The sequence below is a fragment of the Ranitomeya variabilis genome, chromosome 1 (genome assembly GCF_051348905.1).
Source record: "Ranitomeya variabilis isolate aRanVar5 chromosome 1, aRanVar5.hap1, whole genome shotgun sequence".
In the NCBI taxonomy this organism is placed as follows: Eukaryota; Metazoa; Chordata; class Amphibia; order Anura; family Dendrobatidae; genus Ranitomeya; species Ranitomeya variabilis.
Genome location: NC_135232.1, coordinates 388,869,324 through 388,889,619, shown reverse-complemented (window position 1 = coordinate 388,889,619; position 20,296 = coordinate 388,869,324). Strand labels below are relative to the sequence as shown.

The 20,296-nt window shown below is 43.5% G+C and overlaps 1 protein-coding gene across 2 annotated transcripts in view; it reads left to right on the top strand.

Moving 5' to 3' along the window:
* The window catches only part of MAMDC2 (MAM domain containing 2), a 188,703-nt gene that overhangs the window by 31,514 nt on the left and 136,893 nt on the right, over positions 1 to 20,296 (top strand). For both annotated transcript variants that reach the window (XM_077249066.1, XM_077249067.1), the window contains exon 2: positions 13,011 to 13,118. In XM_077249066.1, the coding sequence (XP_077105181.1) occupies positions 13,011 to 13,118 (108 nt within the window). The remainder of the gene's footprint in view (positions 1 to 13,010; positions 13,119 to 20,296) is intronic.

Here is a 20,296-nt window from a genome sequence, read left to right as displayed (position 1 = left end):
TGCACCGGCTCACAATGAAGCTAGTCAGCAACGCTACATTCCTTCCCTCACTGTAAGCCCACCGTTTACGACACCACCTGCAGCAAATGTGGAGGTATCGTCGCAAGGCCAAAGCAGTCAGGGAATCACCAGGTTCTTGGGAGGAAACACTGTATGTAGGCCAACAGCAAGAATACCATCACCAACCCTCTCTCAGTCTGCCATGTCCACCACCACCCCCGCTAGTTCTACCATATGCAGCTCTCCAGTCCAGCTCACCCTACAAGAGACTCTCGTTAGGAAAAGGAAGTACTCATCCTCTCATCCGCGTACACAGGGTTTGAATGCCCACATTGCTAGACTAATCTCGTTAGAGATGATGCCCTACCGGTTGGTTGAAAGCAAAGCTTTCAAAGCCCTGATGGCCTACGCAGTGCCACGCTATGACCTACCCAGTCGACACTTCTTTGCGAGAAAAGCCATCCCAGCCCTCCACAGCATGTCAAAGACCGCATTGTCCATGCACTCAAGCAATCTGTCAGTAGAAAGGTGCACCTCACAACAGATGCATGGACCAGTAGGCATGGCCAAGGACGTTACGTGTCCATCACGGCACACTGGGTTAATGTGCTGGATGCAGGGTCCACAGGGGACAGCCATAGTGGGACAGTTCTGCCTAGCCCACGGTCTAGGAAACAGTTGGCTGCAGGCATTCGCCACCCCTCCTCCTCCTCCTCGTCCTCCAGCAGAAGCGAGAGCTCGTTCACAGACCGCAGTCGCACGACCACTCTATCCGCAGCTGCCAGTGTTGCACACGAGGTGTCCCATTATGGAACAGCTAGTGGTAAGCGTCAGCAGGCTGTGTTGGAAATTAAGTGTTTGGGCGACAACAGACACACCGCGGAAGTTCTGGCCGAGTTCTTGCAGCAAGAAACTCAGTCATGGCTGGGCAGTGTACATCTTGAGGCAGGCAAGGTAGTCAGTGATAACGGAAGGAATTTTATGGCTGCCATAGCCCTTTCACAACTGAAACAAATGCCTTGCCTGGCTCACACCTTGAACCTGGTGGTGCAGTGCTTCCTGAAAAGTTATCCGGGGTTACCCGCCCTGTTCCTGAAGGTGCGAAGACTTTGCTCGCACATCCGCCGTTCGCCCGTACACTCCAGCCGTATGCAGAACCATCAGCACCTTTGAAGCTTTGAAGCTTCCCCAGCACCGCCTAATAATCGACGTTGCAACAAGGTGGAACTCCATACTGCACATACTTCAGAGGCTGTGCGAACAGAGGCGTGCTGTTATGTATTTGTGGGAGGATACACATACACGGGCAGGCAGTTGGATGGCAGACATGGAGTTGTCAGGTGTGCAGTGGTCGAAGCTACAAGACCTGTGTCAAGTCCTTCAGTGTTTTGAGGAATGCACACACCTGGTTAGTGCAGACGACGCCATCATAAGCATGAGCATCCCCCTATTGCGTCTGCTGATGCAAAGTTTGACGCACATAAAGGAGCAGGCGTCTGCAGCCGAGGACGAGGGAAGCCTTGATGACAGTTAGCCATTGTCTGCTCAGGGAAGTCTCCTGGACAAGGTGGCGGACGAAGAGGAGGAGGATGAGGAGGATGATGGGGATGAATATTTATGGGAGGAGGAAGCTTCTCAGGGGGCAATAGAAACTGGTGGCGTTGCAAGGTCAGGTACAGGGTTTTTGAGGGAGACAAGTGATGTTGATTTGCCAGAAAGTGCTCCTCAACCCAGCACAAGCATTGAATTGACACCTGGAACATTGGCCCACATGGCGGATTATGTCTTGCGTATCCTAAAAAGGGACCCCCGCATTATCAAAATGATGACCGATGATGATTACCGGTTGGCCTGCCTCCTGGATCCACGCTATGAAGGGAAATTGCAAAACATCATGCCACATGAGAACCTTGAGCAAATATTGGCTACCAAACAAGCAACTCTTGTAAACCGCTTGGTTCAGGCATTCCCAGCACACAGCGGCGGTGATGGTTCTCACACGAGCTGCAGGGGGCAACATGGCAGAGGTGTTAGAGGTGCACAAATCAGAAGTGGCGTTGGACAGAGGGGTTTTATGACCAGGTTGTGGAGTGATTTCGCAATGACCGCAGACACGACAGGTACTGCAGCATCAATTCAAACTGACAGGAGACATTTGTCCAGTATGGTTACTAACTATTTTTCCTCCCTTATCGATGTTCTCCCTCACACGTCATTCCCATTTGAATACTGGGCATCCAAAATAGACACCTGGCCTGAATTGGCAGAATATGCTTTACAGGAGCTTGCTTGCCCAGCTGCTAGTGTGCTATCAGAAAGAGTATTCAGTGCTGCCGGTTCAATACTGACCGAAAAAAGGACTCGTCTGGCTACCCAAAATGTTGATGATCTAACCTTCATTAAAATGAACCAATCATGGATTTCTAATTATTTTGCCCCACCTTTCCCTACTGACACCTAGCTTTCCTGTAAAAAGATCTTGATTTTGGACTCGTCTTACTGACTGCTCCAATTTCTCCATTTGCAGCTGCTGTATGTCCACCATTGGCCATTTTTACACCTCCCTAAATGGGCTGACTCCCCCCACGTGGCCGTGGTCACCACTTGGCGCAAGCACCCGTGCGAGTGCCGTTTGGCTGAACAGGTGGGTGTGCCCACTTTTGGGCGACGGCACTGGCACAGGGTCCCTCATAGTACAATGAAGTGTCTCTGGCGGTGGTGGTGCACACCCAACATCAGACACACCATCGTAACATGAGGGGCCCTGGGCCAGTACCGCCGCCCACGAGAGAGTGTTCCCCCCCAGCTCAAACAGTGCTCTACCACTTGCAAAATTACCTCTCACTGCTCCACCACTGTTTAGTCTGTGCTGTTAAATCCTTCAATGGCACTGCCAATACCAATTTGTTGACATGAATGATGCTAGTAAAAATATTCAGGGGCCCTGTCCAACATTTACACCAGTTAATACTTTGCGCCAACTACCACTGTCTGCAAGTCAGCAGAGGAACCCACCCCTGTACCTAGGTGTGCCACCTGTTTATTTGTAAAAAAATTTTTTTGCCAGACATTAACCTCACTTTATTATTTTGGCCTACTAACTGTGTCAGACACTCCTTACAGTTGTCCTCCACTGAACAAAGCTAGGCCGCCTGCGTACTCCTGTAACCTATTTTTAACTGCATTTTGCCTATTACTTTTTTGGCCCTTCTAACTGTGTCTGCCCCTCGGTGCAATCGTCCTCCGCTGACCACACCAATGTGTGTACCCCTGTAACTGTAACCTATTTAAACCTGCATAGAGCCTACTTTTTAATTTTAGGCCTAGTAAGTCTGTCTGCGGTCCCTCCTTGCAATCGTCCTCCGCTGACCACACCAATGCTGCCTGTGTACCCCTGTAACCTATTTAATCCTGCATAGAGCCTACTTTTTAATTTTAGGCCTAGTAAGTCTGTCTGTGGTCCCTCCTTGCAATCGTCCTCCGCTGACCACACCAATGCTGCCTGTGTACCCCTGTAACCTTTTTAAACCTGCATAGAGCCTACTTTTTTATTTTAGGCCTAGTAAGTCTGCGCCACTACTTCCAATCGTCCTCCGCTGACCACACCAATGCTGCCTGTGTACCCCTGTAACCTTTTTTAAACTGCATTGAGCCAACTTTTTGGTTTAAGGCCTACTACCTGTGTCTGTCTGCGCCACTCAATACAGCTGTCCTCCTCTGAAAAAAGCTGAGCTTCAATTGTCAGGTTTTCAGCCTATAGGAATTTGAAAACTGCATTGGGGCTACTAGTTGGGTTGGGCCTACTAACGGTGTCTGCCGCTCCTTGGTGTTGTCCTCCACTGAACAAAGCTGAGCTTCAATCTTCAGGCTTTCGGCCTATAGGGAATTTTAAACTGCATTTGGGCTACTTGTTTGGTTGGGCCCTAGTAACGGTGTCTGCCGCCCCTTGGTGTTGTCCTCCACTGAGGAAAGCTGAGCTTCAATCTTCTGGCTTTCGGCCTATATTTACAAATTTTAAACTACATTTGGCCTACTAGTTTGGTTGGGGCCTACTAACGGTGTCTGCCGCTCCTTGCTTTTCTCCTCCACTGAGCAAAGCTGAGCTTCAATCTTCAGGCTTTTGGCCTATATTTTTAATATGAAACTGCATTTGGGATACTAGTTTGGTTGGGCCTACTAACGGTGTCTGCCGCTCCTTGGTGTTCTCCTCCACTGAACAAAGCTGAGCTTCAATCTTCAGGCTTTCGGCCTATATCAGATATTTAACTTCATTTGGCCTACTAGTTTGGTTGGGGCCTACAAACGGTGTCTGCCGCTCCTTGGTGTTCTCCTGTTTTTTTTTCCTGAGCTTCAATCTTCTGGCTTTCGGCCTATATTTTTAATATGAAACTGCATTTGGGATACTAGTTTGGTTGGGCCTACTAACGGTGTCTGCCGCTCCTTCGTGTTCTCCACTGAACAAAGCTGAGCTTCAATCTTCAGGCTTTTGGCCTATATTTACAAATTTTAAACTGCATTTGGCCTACTAGCTTGGTTGGGGCCCACTAATGGTGTCTGCCGCTCCTTGCTGTTCTCCACTGAACAAAGCAGTGCCGCCTGTTTACTACTGTTACCAATTTTGAACTGCATTTAGCCTAGTTACTTATTTGGGCCTACTCACTGTGTCAGCCTCTCATTACAGTTGTCCTCCACTGAACAAAGCAATGCCGCCTGGTTAGTCCTGTTACCAATTTTGAACTTCATTTAGCCTAGTTACTTATTTGGGCCTACTCACTGTGTCAGCCTCTCATTACAGTTGTCCTCCACTGAACAAAGCAATGCCGCCTGGTTAGTCCTGTTACCAATTTTGAACTTCATTTAGCCTAGTTACTTATTTGGGCCTATTCACTGTGTCAACCTCTCATTACAGTTGTCCTCCACTGAACAAAGCAATGCCGCCTGGTTAGTCCTGTTACCAATTTTGAACTGCATTTAGCCTAGTTACTTATTTGGGCCTACTCACTGTGTCAGCCTCTCATTACAGTTGTCCTCCACTGAACAAAGCAATGCCGCCTGGTTAGTCCTGTTACCAATTTTGAACTTAATTTAGCCTAGTTACTTATTTGGGCCTACTCACTGTGTCAGCCTCTCATTACAGTTGTCCTCCACTGAACAAAGCAATGCCGCCTGGTTAGTCCTGTTACCAATTTTGAACTGCATTTAGCCCACTTTATTATTTGGGCCTATATCTGTGTTTCCTCCGCATCCTGCCCATTGCCCAGCCAGTGCTAGATGAATCTGCTGGTACATTGACCCAGACCACTACATTCCCCTTGCACGCTACACAGCCAGAATCTGACCCTGCTGAAAGTCAGGTTCCCCTTCCCGCATACTATACCACCTTACACAGGGACAAAGAGGAAGGTGCAGATGAAAGTGCAGGTTCCTTCATCAGGTGGGGGGGCATACTCGTTGGCGCTTTCACTGGCACAGGGCCCCTCATAGTACGCAAAAGTGTCGCTGCCGGTGGGAGGCGCCCCCGCCGTGCAAACACACCGCTGTACTTTGAGGGGCCCTGTGCCAGTGCCAATGCGAATGAGTTGGCCCCCCTGCTTGCTCAGGATCACAGCACTTGCAAAGTTGAAATACTTACCTCTCCCTGCTTCACCGGCGTGACGTAGTCCACGTTTCCTGGGCCCACTAAAAACTTGAACCAGCCCTACCCCCCACAACTTTAGCCAAATGACCCCCAATTTCCAATGCCTAACTATTATTATAAAGTAAATTAAGATTGTAAGGAAGGCGTTCCAGCTCCATAAAATTCAAATGCTTTATTTCTCCATTAAAAATTGGTGTAGTACAAACAGTCCTTGCCTTAGCGCAAAAGTCCAAGTACAGAGTACATGCGACGCGTTTCGATCGTACCCGATCTTAGTCAATGCATGATTTTCTGAGATTTGCAATGATTATTATCTAGTGTTCATGGACCAATCCAGTGATCAATGCTGGTCACATGATTATTACCACAGGTCCTGAACACATGAACTTCGCCGCAGCTGCGGAAATTGCACACAAGTGTGGTTAAAATACTAAATGACATATATTGCCTAAGGTGCATAAAGGAGTGGGTTTGCCGGCTATGAGACCCATAGTGTCGGGTATAGGGTCAATGAATGAACATCTCTGTGAGTGGGTGGACTCCGTCTTACAACCCCTTGTTGTTAAATTACCAGGCTATGTTAAAGATTCTAGGGAAGTTCTCAAAACCTTTTCAAATAAAATATGGCAGAAAAATTATTCATGGTTGTGCTGTGATGTTATATCACTGTACACATGCATACCACATACCCTGGCAATGGAAGCGCTACATGATCACTTGGAAAATTTCAGCTCCTATACCCAGGATCTAATTAATTATGTGTTGCAAGTCACTTTTTTTCTTCTAAAACACAATATTTTTTCATTTGAAAATACGGTGTATGAGCAGAGGACAGGCGTTCCAATGGGGGCTAAGTATTCTCCCTCATTGGCAAATCTGACTATGGCGTATTGGGAACGCAAATATATCTACAGTGTGAACAATCCCTTTGCCGGGTCCATGGTCTGGTACGGCAGATACATCGATGACACCCTAATTATTTGGGGTGGTGATGTATCTGCCGTACCGGATTTCATTGGATACATCAACGGCAACGATTTTGGTATCAAATTCACCCACAAATGGAATAAAAGTACTATTTCATTTTTAGATCTAGACTTGATGGGGGTAGAAAATCAGATTGTTGACAGCAAGACGCACATAAAACCTATTAGTGGGAATACTGTGCTACATGCGAGGAGTAGCCACCCCAAACATACTATAAAGTCAATTCCAGTGGGAGAATATACACGGCACAAGAGAAACTGTAGTAGTGAAATATCTAAAAAGGAGGAATTTGATGGCTTAAGAGTGCAGCTAAAAGAAAGACAGTATCCTGACTGGACCCTAAATAGAGCACAAAAAATAGTGGATAAAAAACCTAGAGATAGTCTTTTAACCCTAGATAGGGAGAATAAAAGAGAAAGAGAAGGTAAAAGTAAGAAACCATATGTTTGTTTCCAATATAGCAGTCAGTTCAACGAAATTAAAAATATAATATTGAAAAGGTTACCTATATTGCAGGAAGACGATTCACTATCAGATATTCTCAAAGATGGGCTCAATATTGTGGCCAGGAGAGCGCCAACTATTGGCAGCTCTTTATCACCTAGTCTCTTTCAATCACAGCCGGCTTCTAGTACATGGTTACAATGTAAAGGCTTTTACAAATGTGGTGTCACTGCGTGCAGTACATGCAGGTACGCATTAACAAATAACACATTCCAAGATAAGGATAAAAATAAAACTTTCCAAATAAAACATTTTATTAATTGTCACTCAAAGAATGTAGTGTACAAAATTGACTGTAGAGAATGTAATTTGTCATACATAGGGTGCACTACGAGAAAGCTGAAAACTAGATTCACAGAGCACTTAAGGGACCTAGGAAGCACTAATATCCAAGGTAAAAATATATCAGCTGCTGCCAAACACTTTATCATGTGTCACTCAGGTAATACATCTATGATGACAATCCAGGGCATAGAACAAACTAAACTGTCACAGCGGGGTGGAGATATCAAAAGACAGCTTCTAACCAGAGAAGCTTTTTGGATATATAATTTGCGAACCAGATATCCATTTGGCCTGAATCGTAAAAATGAAATTATGTACGGTACCATTACTGCTGAATTTATTCCATTCTTATTCTTTGAATTTATCTTTGTATTAATCCTTGCATTGTTGATTGTTTTGTATGTATATTTATGATATGTCATTTAGTATTTTAACCACACTTGTGTGCAATTTCCGCAGCTGCGGCGAAGTTCATGTGTTCAGGACCTGTGGTAATAATCATGTGACCAGCATTGATCACTGGATTGGTCCATGAACACTAGATAATAATCATTGCAAATCTCAGAAAATCATGCATTGACTAAGATCGGGTACGATCGAAACGCGTCGCATGTACTCTGTACTTGGACTTTTGCGCTAAGGCAAGGACTGTTTGTACTACACCAATTTTTAATGGAGAAATAAAGCATTTGAATTTTATGGAGCTGGAACGCCTTCCTTACTTCGTTATGTATATCCATCTTAGTCCAAGATGATGTTCCGTGCACCTGCCTGGATTGGTGAGCTGGCTGTGGCTTCTTATAGCCTTTTCTTTTTGCACATTTGCACTTTTGGACTTTGCCGAAGTCTCCCAATCTAATCTTGCCATTCACTGTATTTTTGCAAATGCTCACAGTACAGAGTTATCTAAGGTCATTATGAATCTTAATGATAGATCAGCAAAGGCTGCACAAGTTTTCGGTGACCTCAGCAGTACTCCAGCTGAAGATTCTGATTTTTCTATGCACATGCTGGAATTGGAAAAATTATCCAAACATGAAATGAAAATCTGGTGGAATAATACCACGCGGCAGAATTACCTAGCCAAGGATATGATCCCACGGGGCTTAAGGATAAAAAAAGTCTCCACGGTGTTGTATTCAGAGAACTTTCAAAGGGAGTGGAATCAGATCCTAACAAATTGCTCACTAAATCTGATGAAATTGTTGGTGAAACATGAAGAGTCAAAACTTGGTGAAGTACAAAAAAATATTGAAGAAATCACCATCACCATTGACAAGTTTAAAAATTCTTCACAGTATGAATCATCAATGAAAAAAATGAAAGATAATATCGGTGCGCTGGAAATTGAAATTATGGACCGTAAAAAACGGAAATTTGAAAGGGATCTGAAAGACTATGCCTCAGACAAAGTATATGAGTGGGGCGAGTGGGACAGAAGTTATAAATCCCCGAGATCCATATTAAAAACTAGTTCAGCACACAGAAAACCGCTTGGCAAATCGCAAGTTGGATTTGTATCATCAGATGCGGAATCGTCGGATGCCAATTTAAGTGCGTCAGATGCATCTTTGGATAACAATACGTGGGAAAATAGAAGAACTTTCTACAAACCGCCAAAAAACGGAAAAGACGGGGGGGCAGAAAACACAAAAAGCATGCCGAGAATGACCACCAGATACAAGGGCAAGCAGAAAAGGAAACAAAATGCAATGTGATTAACCTTTCAACATCAAAACTCACGAAGGATCAATTGGATGTGTTGTCCTTAGGGTTAAATTTTGTGCCCGACACTGAATTTAATTTGTTCACAACTATTATGGATGTGAACAAATTTATCCGTAATCTTACAATAAAAAAACATTTTTTCAACAGTGAAGAGGAGAGAAACATAGAACCTGAAAAACAGGGGGTTAATGAGTTTGCACATATGGACTTCAGTGAGCAATTAGCGCTTGTATGTCTTCAAGATCTGTCCACACAGGGTGCAACAGGGTTTTCATCAAATGATCAGTCTGCTTGCTTTAACACTAAAAATCCATACTTCTACCCTATCCAGTCCAGGGTGGAATGTATGGATAAATTCCAAGAAATGATGGAGAAAGATTTAAAACATCTCAAAGACAATATTACTAAAACAAACAAGAGCAACCTCACATATAGACAAAAAAAAGCCCTCAGGGAACTGAAAGAAATGAAAAATATTATCATTAAAAAAAGTGATAAGGGGGGCATGATAGTAATTATGAACATAAAAGATTATAAAGAAAAAATGTTAGAATTACTAATGGATAATGAAACTTACGGTAAATTGAAAGGCAATCCATCTAAACAATATAATTAGGAAATAAATATCATGGTAAATGAAGGTTTGAGTTTGGGTGTCCTTAGTAAAAAGCAGGCTGATTATTTATATGTTCCCAATCCCAAAATGCCCATATTATACGGTTTGCCTAAGGTGCATAAAGGAGTGGGTTTGCCGGCTATGAGACCCATAGTGTCGGGTATAGGGTCAATGAATGAACATCTCTGTGAGTGGGTGGACTCCGTCTTACAACCCCTTGTTGTTAAATTACCAGGCTATGTTAAAGATTCTAGGGAAGTTCTCAAAACCTTTTCAAATAAAATATGGCAGAAAAATTATTCATGGTTGTGCTGTGATGTTATATCACTGTACACATGCATACCACATACCCTGGCAATGGAAGCGCTACATGATCACTTGGAAAATTTCAGCTCCTATACCCAGGATCTAATTAATTATGTGTTGCAAGTCACTTTTTTTCTTCTAAAACACAATATTTTTTCATTTGAAAATACGGTGTATGAGCAGAGGACAGGCGTTCCAATGGGGGCTAAGTATTCTCCCTCATTGGCAAATCTGACTATGGCGTATTGGGAACGCAAATATATCTACAGTGTGAACAATCCCTTTGCCGGGTCCATGGTCTGGTACGGCAGATACATCGATGACACCCTAATTATTTGGGGTGGTGATGTATCTGCCGTACCGGATTTCATTGGATACATCAACGGCAACGATTTTGGTATCAAATTCACCCACAAATGGAATAAAAGTACTATTTCATTTTTAGATCTAGACTTGATGGGGGTAGAAAATCAGATTGTTGACAGCAAGACGCACATAAAACCTATTAGTGGGAATACTGTGCTACATGCGAGGAGTAGCCACCCCAAACATACTATAAAGTCAATTCCAGTGGGAGAATATACACGGCACAAGAGAAACTGTAGTAGTGAAATATCTAAAAAGGAGGAATTTGATGGCTTAAGAGTGCAGCTAAAAGAAAGACAGTGTCCTGACTGGACCCTAAATAGAGCACAAAAAATAGTGGATAAAAAACCTAGAGATAGTCTTTTAACCCTAGATAGGGAGAATAAAAGAGAAAGAGAAGGTAAAAGTAAGAAACCATATGTTTGTTTCCAATATAGCAGCCAGTTCAACGAAATTAAAAATATAATATTGAAAAGGTTACCTATATTGCAGGAAGACGATTCACTATCAGATATTCTCAAAGATGGGCTCAATATTGTGGCCAGGAGAGCGCCAACTATTGGCAGCTCTTTATCACCTAGTCTCTTTCAATCACAGCCGGCTTCTAGTACATGGTTACAATGTAAAGGCTTTTACAAATGTGGTGTCACTGCGTGCAGTACATGCAGGTACGCATTAACAAATAACACATTCCAAGATAAGGATAAAAATAAAACTTTCCAAATAAAACATTTTATTAATTGTCACTCAAAGAATGTAGTGTACAAAATTGACTGTAGAGAATGTAATTTGTCATACATAGGGTGCACTACGAGAAAGCTGAAAACTAGATTCACAGAGCACTTAAGGGACCTAGGAAGCACTAATATCCAAGGTAAAAATATATCAGCTGCTGCCAAACACTTTATCATGTGTCACTCAGGTAATACATCTATGATGACAATCCAGGGCATAGAACAAACTAAACTGTCACAGCGGGGTGGAGATATCAAAAGACAGCTTCTAACCAGAGAAGCTTTTTGGATATATAATTTGCGAACCAGATATCCATTTGGCCTGAATCGTAAAAATGAAATTATGTACCATTACTGCTGAATTTATTCCATTCTTATTCTTTGAATTTATCTTTGTATTAATCCTTGCATTGTTGATTGTTTTGTATGTATATTTATGATATGTCATTTAGTATTTTAACCACACTTGTGTGCAATTTCCGCAGCTGCGGCGAAGTTCATGTGTTCAGGACCTGTGGTAATAATCATGTGACCAGCATTGATCACTGGATTGGTCCATGAACACTAGATAATAATCATTGCAAATCTCAGAAAATCATGCATTGACTAAGATCGGGTACGATCGAAACGCGTCGCATGTACTCTGTACTTGGACTTTTGCGCTAAGGCAAGGACTCTTTGTACTACACCAATTTTTAATGGAGAAATAAAGCATTTGAATTTTATGGAGCTGGAACGCCTTCCTTACTTCGTTATGTATATCCATCTTAGTCCAAGATGATGTTCCGTGCACCTGCCTGGATTGGTGAGCTGGCTGTGGCTTCTTATAGCCTTTTCTTTTTGCACATTTAAATTAAGATTGACAAGCTTCAGTAACAAGAATGGATGTTTTTGCCATTAAAATGGGCACTGTAGGTGTTTTCCTGGCCTCCACTCACTGCCGACTATGCTTCCCCATTGACTTGCATTGGGTTTCATGTTTCGGTCGATCCCCAACTTTTCGCGATAATCGGCCGATTTCACTCGACTCGACTTTTGAGAAAGTCGTGTTTCGCGAAACCCGACTCGATCTTAAAAAAGTAAAAGTCGCTCAACCCTAGCTACAATTGGTAAAAATTAATTGGCCTCTGACTTTCCTAGTAGCATGAGTGTTGGCGACTATTATTCTCATCATCTAACTATAGAATACTCTTTTCTAGTAAGAGCTCTTACAGAGGACTATATACAGCTCTGGCAAAAATTAAAAGACCACTGCAAAATTTTCAGTTTGTCTGATTTTTCTCTTTATAGGTATATTTTTGTGTAAAATGTAAATGTATTCTTTTATTCTATAAACTTCTGACAACATGTCTCCAAATTTCCAAGCAATAAATCTTTTTTTTTCTTCTGAAAAGGAGGTATGGTCAAAATAAAAACAAACAAACAGTGCTTTCTGACCTCAAATAAAGACTGAATTTTTGACTGATAGCACTCATCCCAGTGTTATTCTATGGGGCTGAACACATGTCCGTATGTTTTCCTCTGACCAAGTCGGTGCAAAGAAAAAAATCTCAGAATGCTCGATATGCCTCCTATAATTCTTATCTATGGGTCCGTGGAAAGCATTGGATTGCACTCAAATGACATCACGGACAGACTAAATGAAGAACATGGAGAATTTTTTTTATTTTTTTGGTTCTCCACATCTGAGAAAATTGGATCATACTCTAATCAAACTCTGATCAGAGTGTGGTTAGCATGATTGGACCAATTTTCTCAGATGTGGAGAAAACCCTATATGTGGATGTGTGACCCCAGCCTAATAGTAATTTACTGGCAGTTGTAATTTTTTTCTTTTTATTGGCAGGTTTTGCTGAAGGAGCCGCTGTCTCTGAGGGGTCTTGCACTTTCGAAAATAACACATGTGCCTACAAATCTGCTTTTGAATTTCTTCCATGGATTGTAAATACAGAAGGTAAGATAAATGCTTTCTTCTAACCTGTACTTGTCTTTCTTCCCTGTTAGGAAATATTGACAATGTAAAAGGGGTTCATCCACTTGGGATCCCCTTCTATTAACCTAAATATTTTGGTTGACCTGTCTGAAGGAGTATGTCGACCCAAAAATGGTTTATCTTGGCTTGACAACCCCTTTAAGAACATGAGTATTGTTACATAACATTTTTATGTTCTTCAGTCACTTTTCGGGTCTCACACAGTAAAGCCAGTTTCAGACAACCATAATTTGGTAGTCCGATGCAATAAAAGAAAAAAGTGGCACTCACCAAGATCTTGCTAAATAGTGGTTTGTCCTTTTATTGAAGTTTCACAACATGACGACCTTTACATGGAGAGGCGGCAGGTGAGAGATAGGGTGCGGGGAGTGAGGAGAGGACTACGGCCATTTCGCGCTTGTGCGCTTCCACGGGTCCAGTGTCTGTGTTATTTTACATTTGTGTTGATGATTTGGTAGTATTTGAGCACCAGTATTACTGTATAGTCTGCATTACTCTCTCGTGTTTCTGTGCTACTGAACTTATTAGTACCCAGAGAAGATGTTGTGCTCTATGTCTGGTCAGTAAAAGTGAAGAAGCTTGGGTATAATTCAGATGTCTAAAAACATCCTTAAGCAGGGAAAGACAGTTTATGTTAGGAGTCACTTTGCGTCTTTATTAGTTAAAAGAAGATCGTCATCAAAAAGTCACTGTTAAAACCAAGCACAGACACCCAGAGCACCCTTTGCACAGGCACTCAGAGCACCCTTTGCACAGGCACTCGGAGCACCCTTTGAACAGGCATTCAGAGCACCCTTTGTACAGGCACATGGAGCACCCTTTGTAAAGGCACTCGGAGCACCCTTTGCGGAGGCACTCAGAGCACCCTTTGCACAGGCATTCAGAGCACCCTTTGCACAGGCACTCAGAGCACCCTTTGTACAGGCACTTGGAGCACCCTTTGTACATGCACTCGGAGCACTCTTTGTGCAGGCACTCGGAGCACTCTTTGTGCAGGCACTCAGAGCACCCTATGCACAGGCACTCAGAGCACCCTTTGCCAAGGCACTCGGAACCCTCTTTGCACAGGCACTCGGAGCACCCTTTGTACAGGCACTGGGAACACCCTTTGCACAGGCACTCGGAACACCCTTTGTACAGGCACTTGGAGCACCCTTTGCACAGGCACTTGGAGCACCCTTTGTACAGGCACTCGGAGCACCCTTTGCACAGGTACTCAGAGCACCCTTTGTACAGGCACTCTGAACACCCTTTGTACAGGCACTCTGAACACCCTTTGTACAGGCACTCTGAACACCCTTTGTACAGGCACTCTGAACACCCTTTGCACAGGCACTCAGAGCACCGTTTGGACAGACACTCAGAGCACCTTTTGGACAGGCACTCGGAGCACCCTTTGTACAGGCACTCGGAGCACCCTTTGTACAGGCACTCTGAACACCCTTTGCACAGGCACTCAGAACACCCTTTGAGTGGCATCTAACTCTATCCTCCTTTTCCTTGATTGACATCTTTTGCTTTACAGGAGCCAGAAGAGAAGTGTGGAGATAGTTGGAAAAACAAGAAGGTGGGAAGGTACACTGAACTCTTTGGCCACCCCAAGGGAGCACCTGTCCTAAGTTTGTGGGGTCATTCTGTGCTTACATACTCCCTGTAAATAGTAGATAGGGAAAGCAGGATATAGAACTTATACTGTGCAGTATATGAATACACAGTTGCACTGTTTTGAGGTTCTGTATATGTCGGAAGCTCCTGCTGATGTATACTTCTACCAGACACTACAAAGCAGGCATTGTCTAAATTGTTTGGTGAGAGGTAAAAAAAGGTGTCTAGAATACAATTAATTTGCTGTGCGCTTGCACACTATACTGTACTTTTACAAATTCTGACATTTTGCTTAATAGGTCTCCCCAGAGGTCATCTATTGATTTGATTGTAGATGACTTGTATTCTGTGTCCGTAATCCCCCCATTGTGATTCACCAGCTGCTCACAGACTAGGGGATTCCCAAGTACACATTCATTCCCAAAATAGTAAGGGCCCTGACCACACATCCACACATGAATCATTTGTAGCCTAAAAAAAGGGTTCTACAGTTGTTCCTTCTGTAACTATTTCATGACTGGGACATTTTTACTTTCTACTAGCCAGATATCATTAGTCAATATTATATCCGTTTGATAAGCTATCCAAGCGATAACACAAGTGAAATGACTGCATTTAAGCTCTAAAACTGCTTATCTTAAAGATGTTTCCCATAAAGTTGTGTCCCCAGGAGAAGTTTATTTTAAGGGCCAAAAAATATGCTTTATTCACTCTCTACAGGTCCAGTGCCAAGTCTCTGTTGATGCTCCTTCTGACAACACATTTACAGCGCTGCAGCCAATCACTAAACTCAGCAGCTCTCTCTGTGTGCATGGCACAAGCCGCTGAACTCACTAATTGGCTGCAGCGCTGTCAACGTTAGGACGACACTGCAGGCAATGACAGATACCTGGAGCAGCAATGGAAATGAAAAACCCATTTAAAAGTGTTGCAATGCTAACAGGACAATTAGTTGCTGAGAGAGGTAATTTCACAAAATACAGGCCGCCATGATGCTTGTAAAATATTAGGAAAATGCTCATAATGAAGTTCGCTTACATACCGCAAAGTGGCTCCATGTTATACCACTATTTTAAATACTCAATTTCAGTTGCTGAAAATCTGTAGGCTCTCTGGCACGGTGCCACTATATTATATTTTGTGATGAACCATGTCACTTTTTATTTTAATATATAATCTAAGTACCAGTGAAGTACAGTATGGGCCTTCCAATATAGTTGTCCTATTATGGATCTGCCAGAGTGAACAAGTAGAGATCTGTAGAACATCTATCCAGGAGATGAGCTTGTAGACTGATGGCGTACACATGTGGCCTTCTGCGAGTATGGAAAACATAAGCAAATGCGTACACAACGCACAGAAATCCTGTGTGAGATATGGGGAGGTTATAAGCAAATTTGAGCAATATGGTTGATGTTTAGAATGCTCAAGTCATAGACTTCCCAAATCCCTGCTGACAATAGTGGTAGTCAAAAGGATAACTCATCCCCTCAAACAAAAGGTCTGCAGTGTCTGAGGTTTTAGGATTTGCAAGAGCAGGGTCACTGAACCATGTAATAAACACTGTAAGAATATGTGCACAAGTCACGATTTTATGCAGAAATTTCCTGAACAAAACCGGAGATTTTCTGCATAAAATCCGCACGTGTTTTTCTCGCATTTTACTCGCGTTTTTTTTGCACTTTTTGTGTGGATTTTTCGCGTTTTTTTCTGGAGCTTCCCATTGCATTAAGTAGCAGGAAATCCGCAAAATTAATTAACATGCTGCGTATTTTTCAGCAATGCGTTTTTATCGCGGAAAAATACGCAGCATGTGCACAAAAATTGCGGAATGCATTCAAAATGATGGGATGCTTAATGTAAGCGTTTTTAAGCATTTTTGCCGCGGAAAAACCACCGAAAAAACGTGCAAAGAAAAAACGCAAAAAATCCGTAACGTGTGCACATACCCTAACTGCTAAAGAACCTCTACATGTTAGGCCTGTCCCACACGTCCAGATAATTCCGGTACCGGAAAAATCGGTACCGGAGTTATCCGTGTCCATGTGTCCGTGTGCTCACGTGGCACATCAGTGTGGCACACGTGCGGCAGCCGTGTGCCGCCCGTGTGCCCACTGAGGACCACATGGACCGTGCAGGAGACAGCGCTAGAGATAAGCGCTGTCCCCTGCATCTGATGCTGAAACCGGAATTAATTCCTTCTTCCCAGCAGCGTTCGCTGGAGAGAAGGAATGAAAAATCATTGCTTTTTTAGTTTTTTTCTGGTTAAAATCAAGTTCCCCGCAACCTCCCCCCTCCCACCCCCTGCGCGCCCGCCCGCTGGAAATAAAATACTCACCCGGCTCCCTCGATGCTTCCGCTCAGCGCCGCAGCTTCTTCCTGTATGAGCGGTCACGTGGTACCGCTCATTACAGTGATGAATATGCAGCTCCAGGGGTGGGGTATGGGAGGTGGAGCCGCATATTCATCACTGTAATGAGCGGCACCACGTGACCGCTCATACAGGACAAGCTGCGGCGCTGAGAGGAAGCATCGAGGGAGCTGGGTGAGTATTTTATTTCCAGCGGGCGGGCGCACAGGGGGTGGGAGGGGGGAGGTTGCCGGGAACTTGATTTTAACCAGAAATTTTTTTAAAAAACAATGATTTTTCATTCCTTCTCTCCAGCGAACGCTGCTGGAGAGAAGAAATGAATGGCGGCTTCAGCACCACAAGCTGGGGGACAGCGCTTACTGTAGCGCTGTCTCCTGCACGGCACATGGACGGCACACGAAGAGCATCCGTGTGCGGTACATGTTTTACACGGACCCATTGACTTTAATGGGTCCGTGTGATCCGTGCGCTCCCACGAACACTGACATGTCTCTGTGTTTTTCAAACGGACACACGGTCCGTGAAAACATGCTGACATGTGTAGAGACACATTGATTTTAATGTGTCTACGTGAGTCAGTGTCTCCGGTACGTGGGAAAACTGTCACCACACGTATCGGAGCCACTGACGTGTGAAACCGGCCTTAGGCCGGGGTCACACTAGAAAGGAATACAGACGTATGAGTGGGGCAAAAAAAACGCACTGCACACTAACCAATGTTTCTCTATGGGGCAGCTCCTATCTGCCATATATTTCGCAGCTGTATTTTACAGGCTGAGAAAATTGCAGCATGCTGCGTTTGTCAGCGTATTGCGCAAAAAAATCCTCAATGAAAGTCTATGGGGGCGAGAAAAATACAGATTACACACGGACCATGCGTGTGACTTGCGAGAAATGCGCACCGGTGTTCTATAGAAAAGCCGGTAATTCAGTCAAATCACACTGACAGGTTAAAATAGAATAGCTAAAATAAATGTTTACACATAGTATAGGTAGATATATACTGTATATATCAGTGAAACACACATATATATATTTATATGTAATACAGAGCTAGATAGCAGAGAAGCCGGTAATTTAATTGCCGGCTTTTGCTATCTCCTTATCAAACCCGACAGGATATGAGACATGGTTTACATACAGTAAACCATCTCATATCCCTTCTTTTTTTTACATATTCCTCACTATTAGGCCGGCGTCACACTTGGCGTAAGACAATACGCCACGTATTATACGTCCGTACTACGGCCGTAATACGGAGAAATGTTCCCAAAATAGTGATCCGTAGTCAGGGTGTTTCAGCGTATTTTGCGCATGGCATCCTCCGTATGTAATCCGTATGGCATCCGTACTGCGAGATTTTCGCGCAGGCTTGCAAAACCGACATCTAATGGATTTATGTGCTCAAATGTTCGGGAAAACATATATACAGTATATATATATATATATGTCATTGTGACACATATATATATATTCTGTATTTAGATTTCAATCAGCGCGATATCTGTGAACAGCCGGTAATTCAATTGCCGGCTTTTCATTTCTCCTGCACAAACCCGACAGGATATGAGACATGATTACATACAGTAAACCATCTCATATCCCCTTTTTTTTGCATATTCCACACTACTAATGTTAGTAGTGTGTATGTGCAAAATTTCAGCGCTGTAGCTGCTAAAATAAAGGGTTAAATGGCGGAAAAAATTGGCGTGGGCTCCCGCGCAATTTTCTCCGCCAGAATGGTAAAGCCAGTGACTGAGGGCAGATATTAATAGCCAGGAGAGGGTCCATGGTTATTGGCCCCCCCGTGGCTAAAAACATCTGCCCCCAGCCACCCCAGAAAAGGCACATCTGGAAGATGCGCCTATTCTGGCACTTGGCCACTCTCTTCCCACTCCCTGTAGCAGTGGGATATGGGGTAATAAAGGGTTAATGCCACCTTGCTATTGGAAGGTGACATTAAGCCAGATTAATGATGGAGAGGCGTCAATTATGACACCTATCCATTATTAATCCAATTGTAGGAAAGGGTTAAAAAACACACACACACATGATTGAAAAGTATTTTAATGAAATAAACACAGCGGTTGTTGTAATAATTTATTGTTCTCTCAAATCCATTTGCAGTCCCTCGCTTGGCAACGTAATAAACGCACAAGATACATACCTTCTGATGTACTGTCAGGTCCAACGATGTAATCCATCTGAAGGGGTTAACTAATATTACAGGCAGGAGCCCTGCTATAATGCAGCTGTGCTCCGTGCTTGTAATTCCCCTGCGAATGAATGAAATGTAGGTCATTGACCTACATTTCATTCATTCGCGGTGAGGCGCCCTCTGGTGGATGTTCTCATGAACTGCAGCCTGGGAACTTTTCCCACGCTCCAGGTCATATGAGGACATCCACCAGAGGGCGCCTCACCGCGAATGAATGAAATGTAGGTCAATGACCTGCATTTCATTCATTCGCAGGGGAATTACAAGCACGGAGCACAGCTGCATTATAGCAGGGCTCCTGCCTGTAATATTAGTTAACCCCTTCAGATGGATTACATCGTTGGACCTGACAGTACATCAGAAGGTATGTATCTTGTGCGTTTATTATGTTGCCAAGCGAGGGACTGCAAATGGATTTGAGAGAACAATAAATTATTACAACAACCGCTGTGTTTATTTCATTAAAATACTTTTAAATCATGTGTGTGTTTTTTAACCCTTTCAAACAATTGGATTAATAATGGATAGGTGTCATAATTGACGCCTCTCCGTTATTAATCTGGCTTAATGTCACCTTCCAATAGCAAGGTGACATTAACCCTTCATTACCCCATATCCCACCGCTACAGGGAGTGGGAAGAGAGTGGCCAAGTGCCAGAATAGGCGCATCTTCCAGATGTGCCTTTTCTGGGGTGGCTGGGGGCAGATGTTTGTAGCCACGGGGGGGCCAATAACCATGGACCCTCTCCTGGCTATTAATATCTGCCCTCAGTCACTGGCTTTACCGCTCTGGCGGAGAAAATTGCGCGGGAGCCCACGCCAATTTTTTCCGCCATTTAACCCTTTATTTTAGCAGCTACAGCGCTGAAATTTTGCACATACACACTACTAACATTAGTAGTGTGGAATATGCAAAAAAAAGGGGGATATGAGATGGTTTACTGT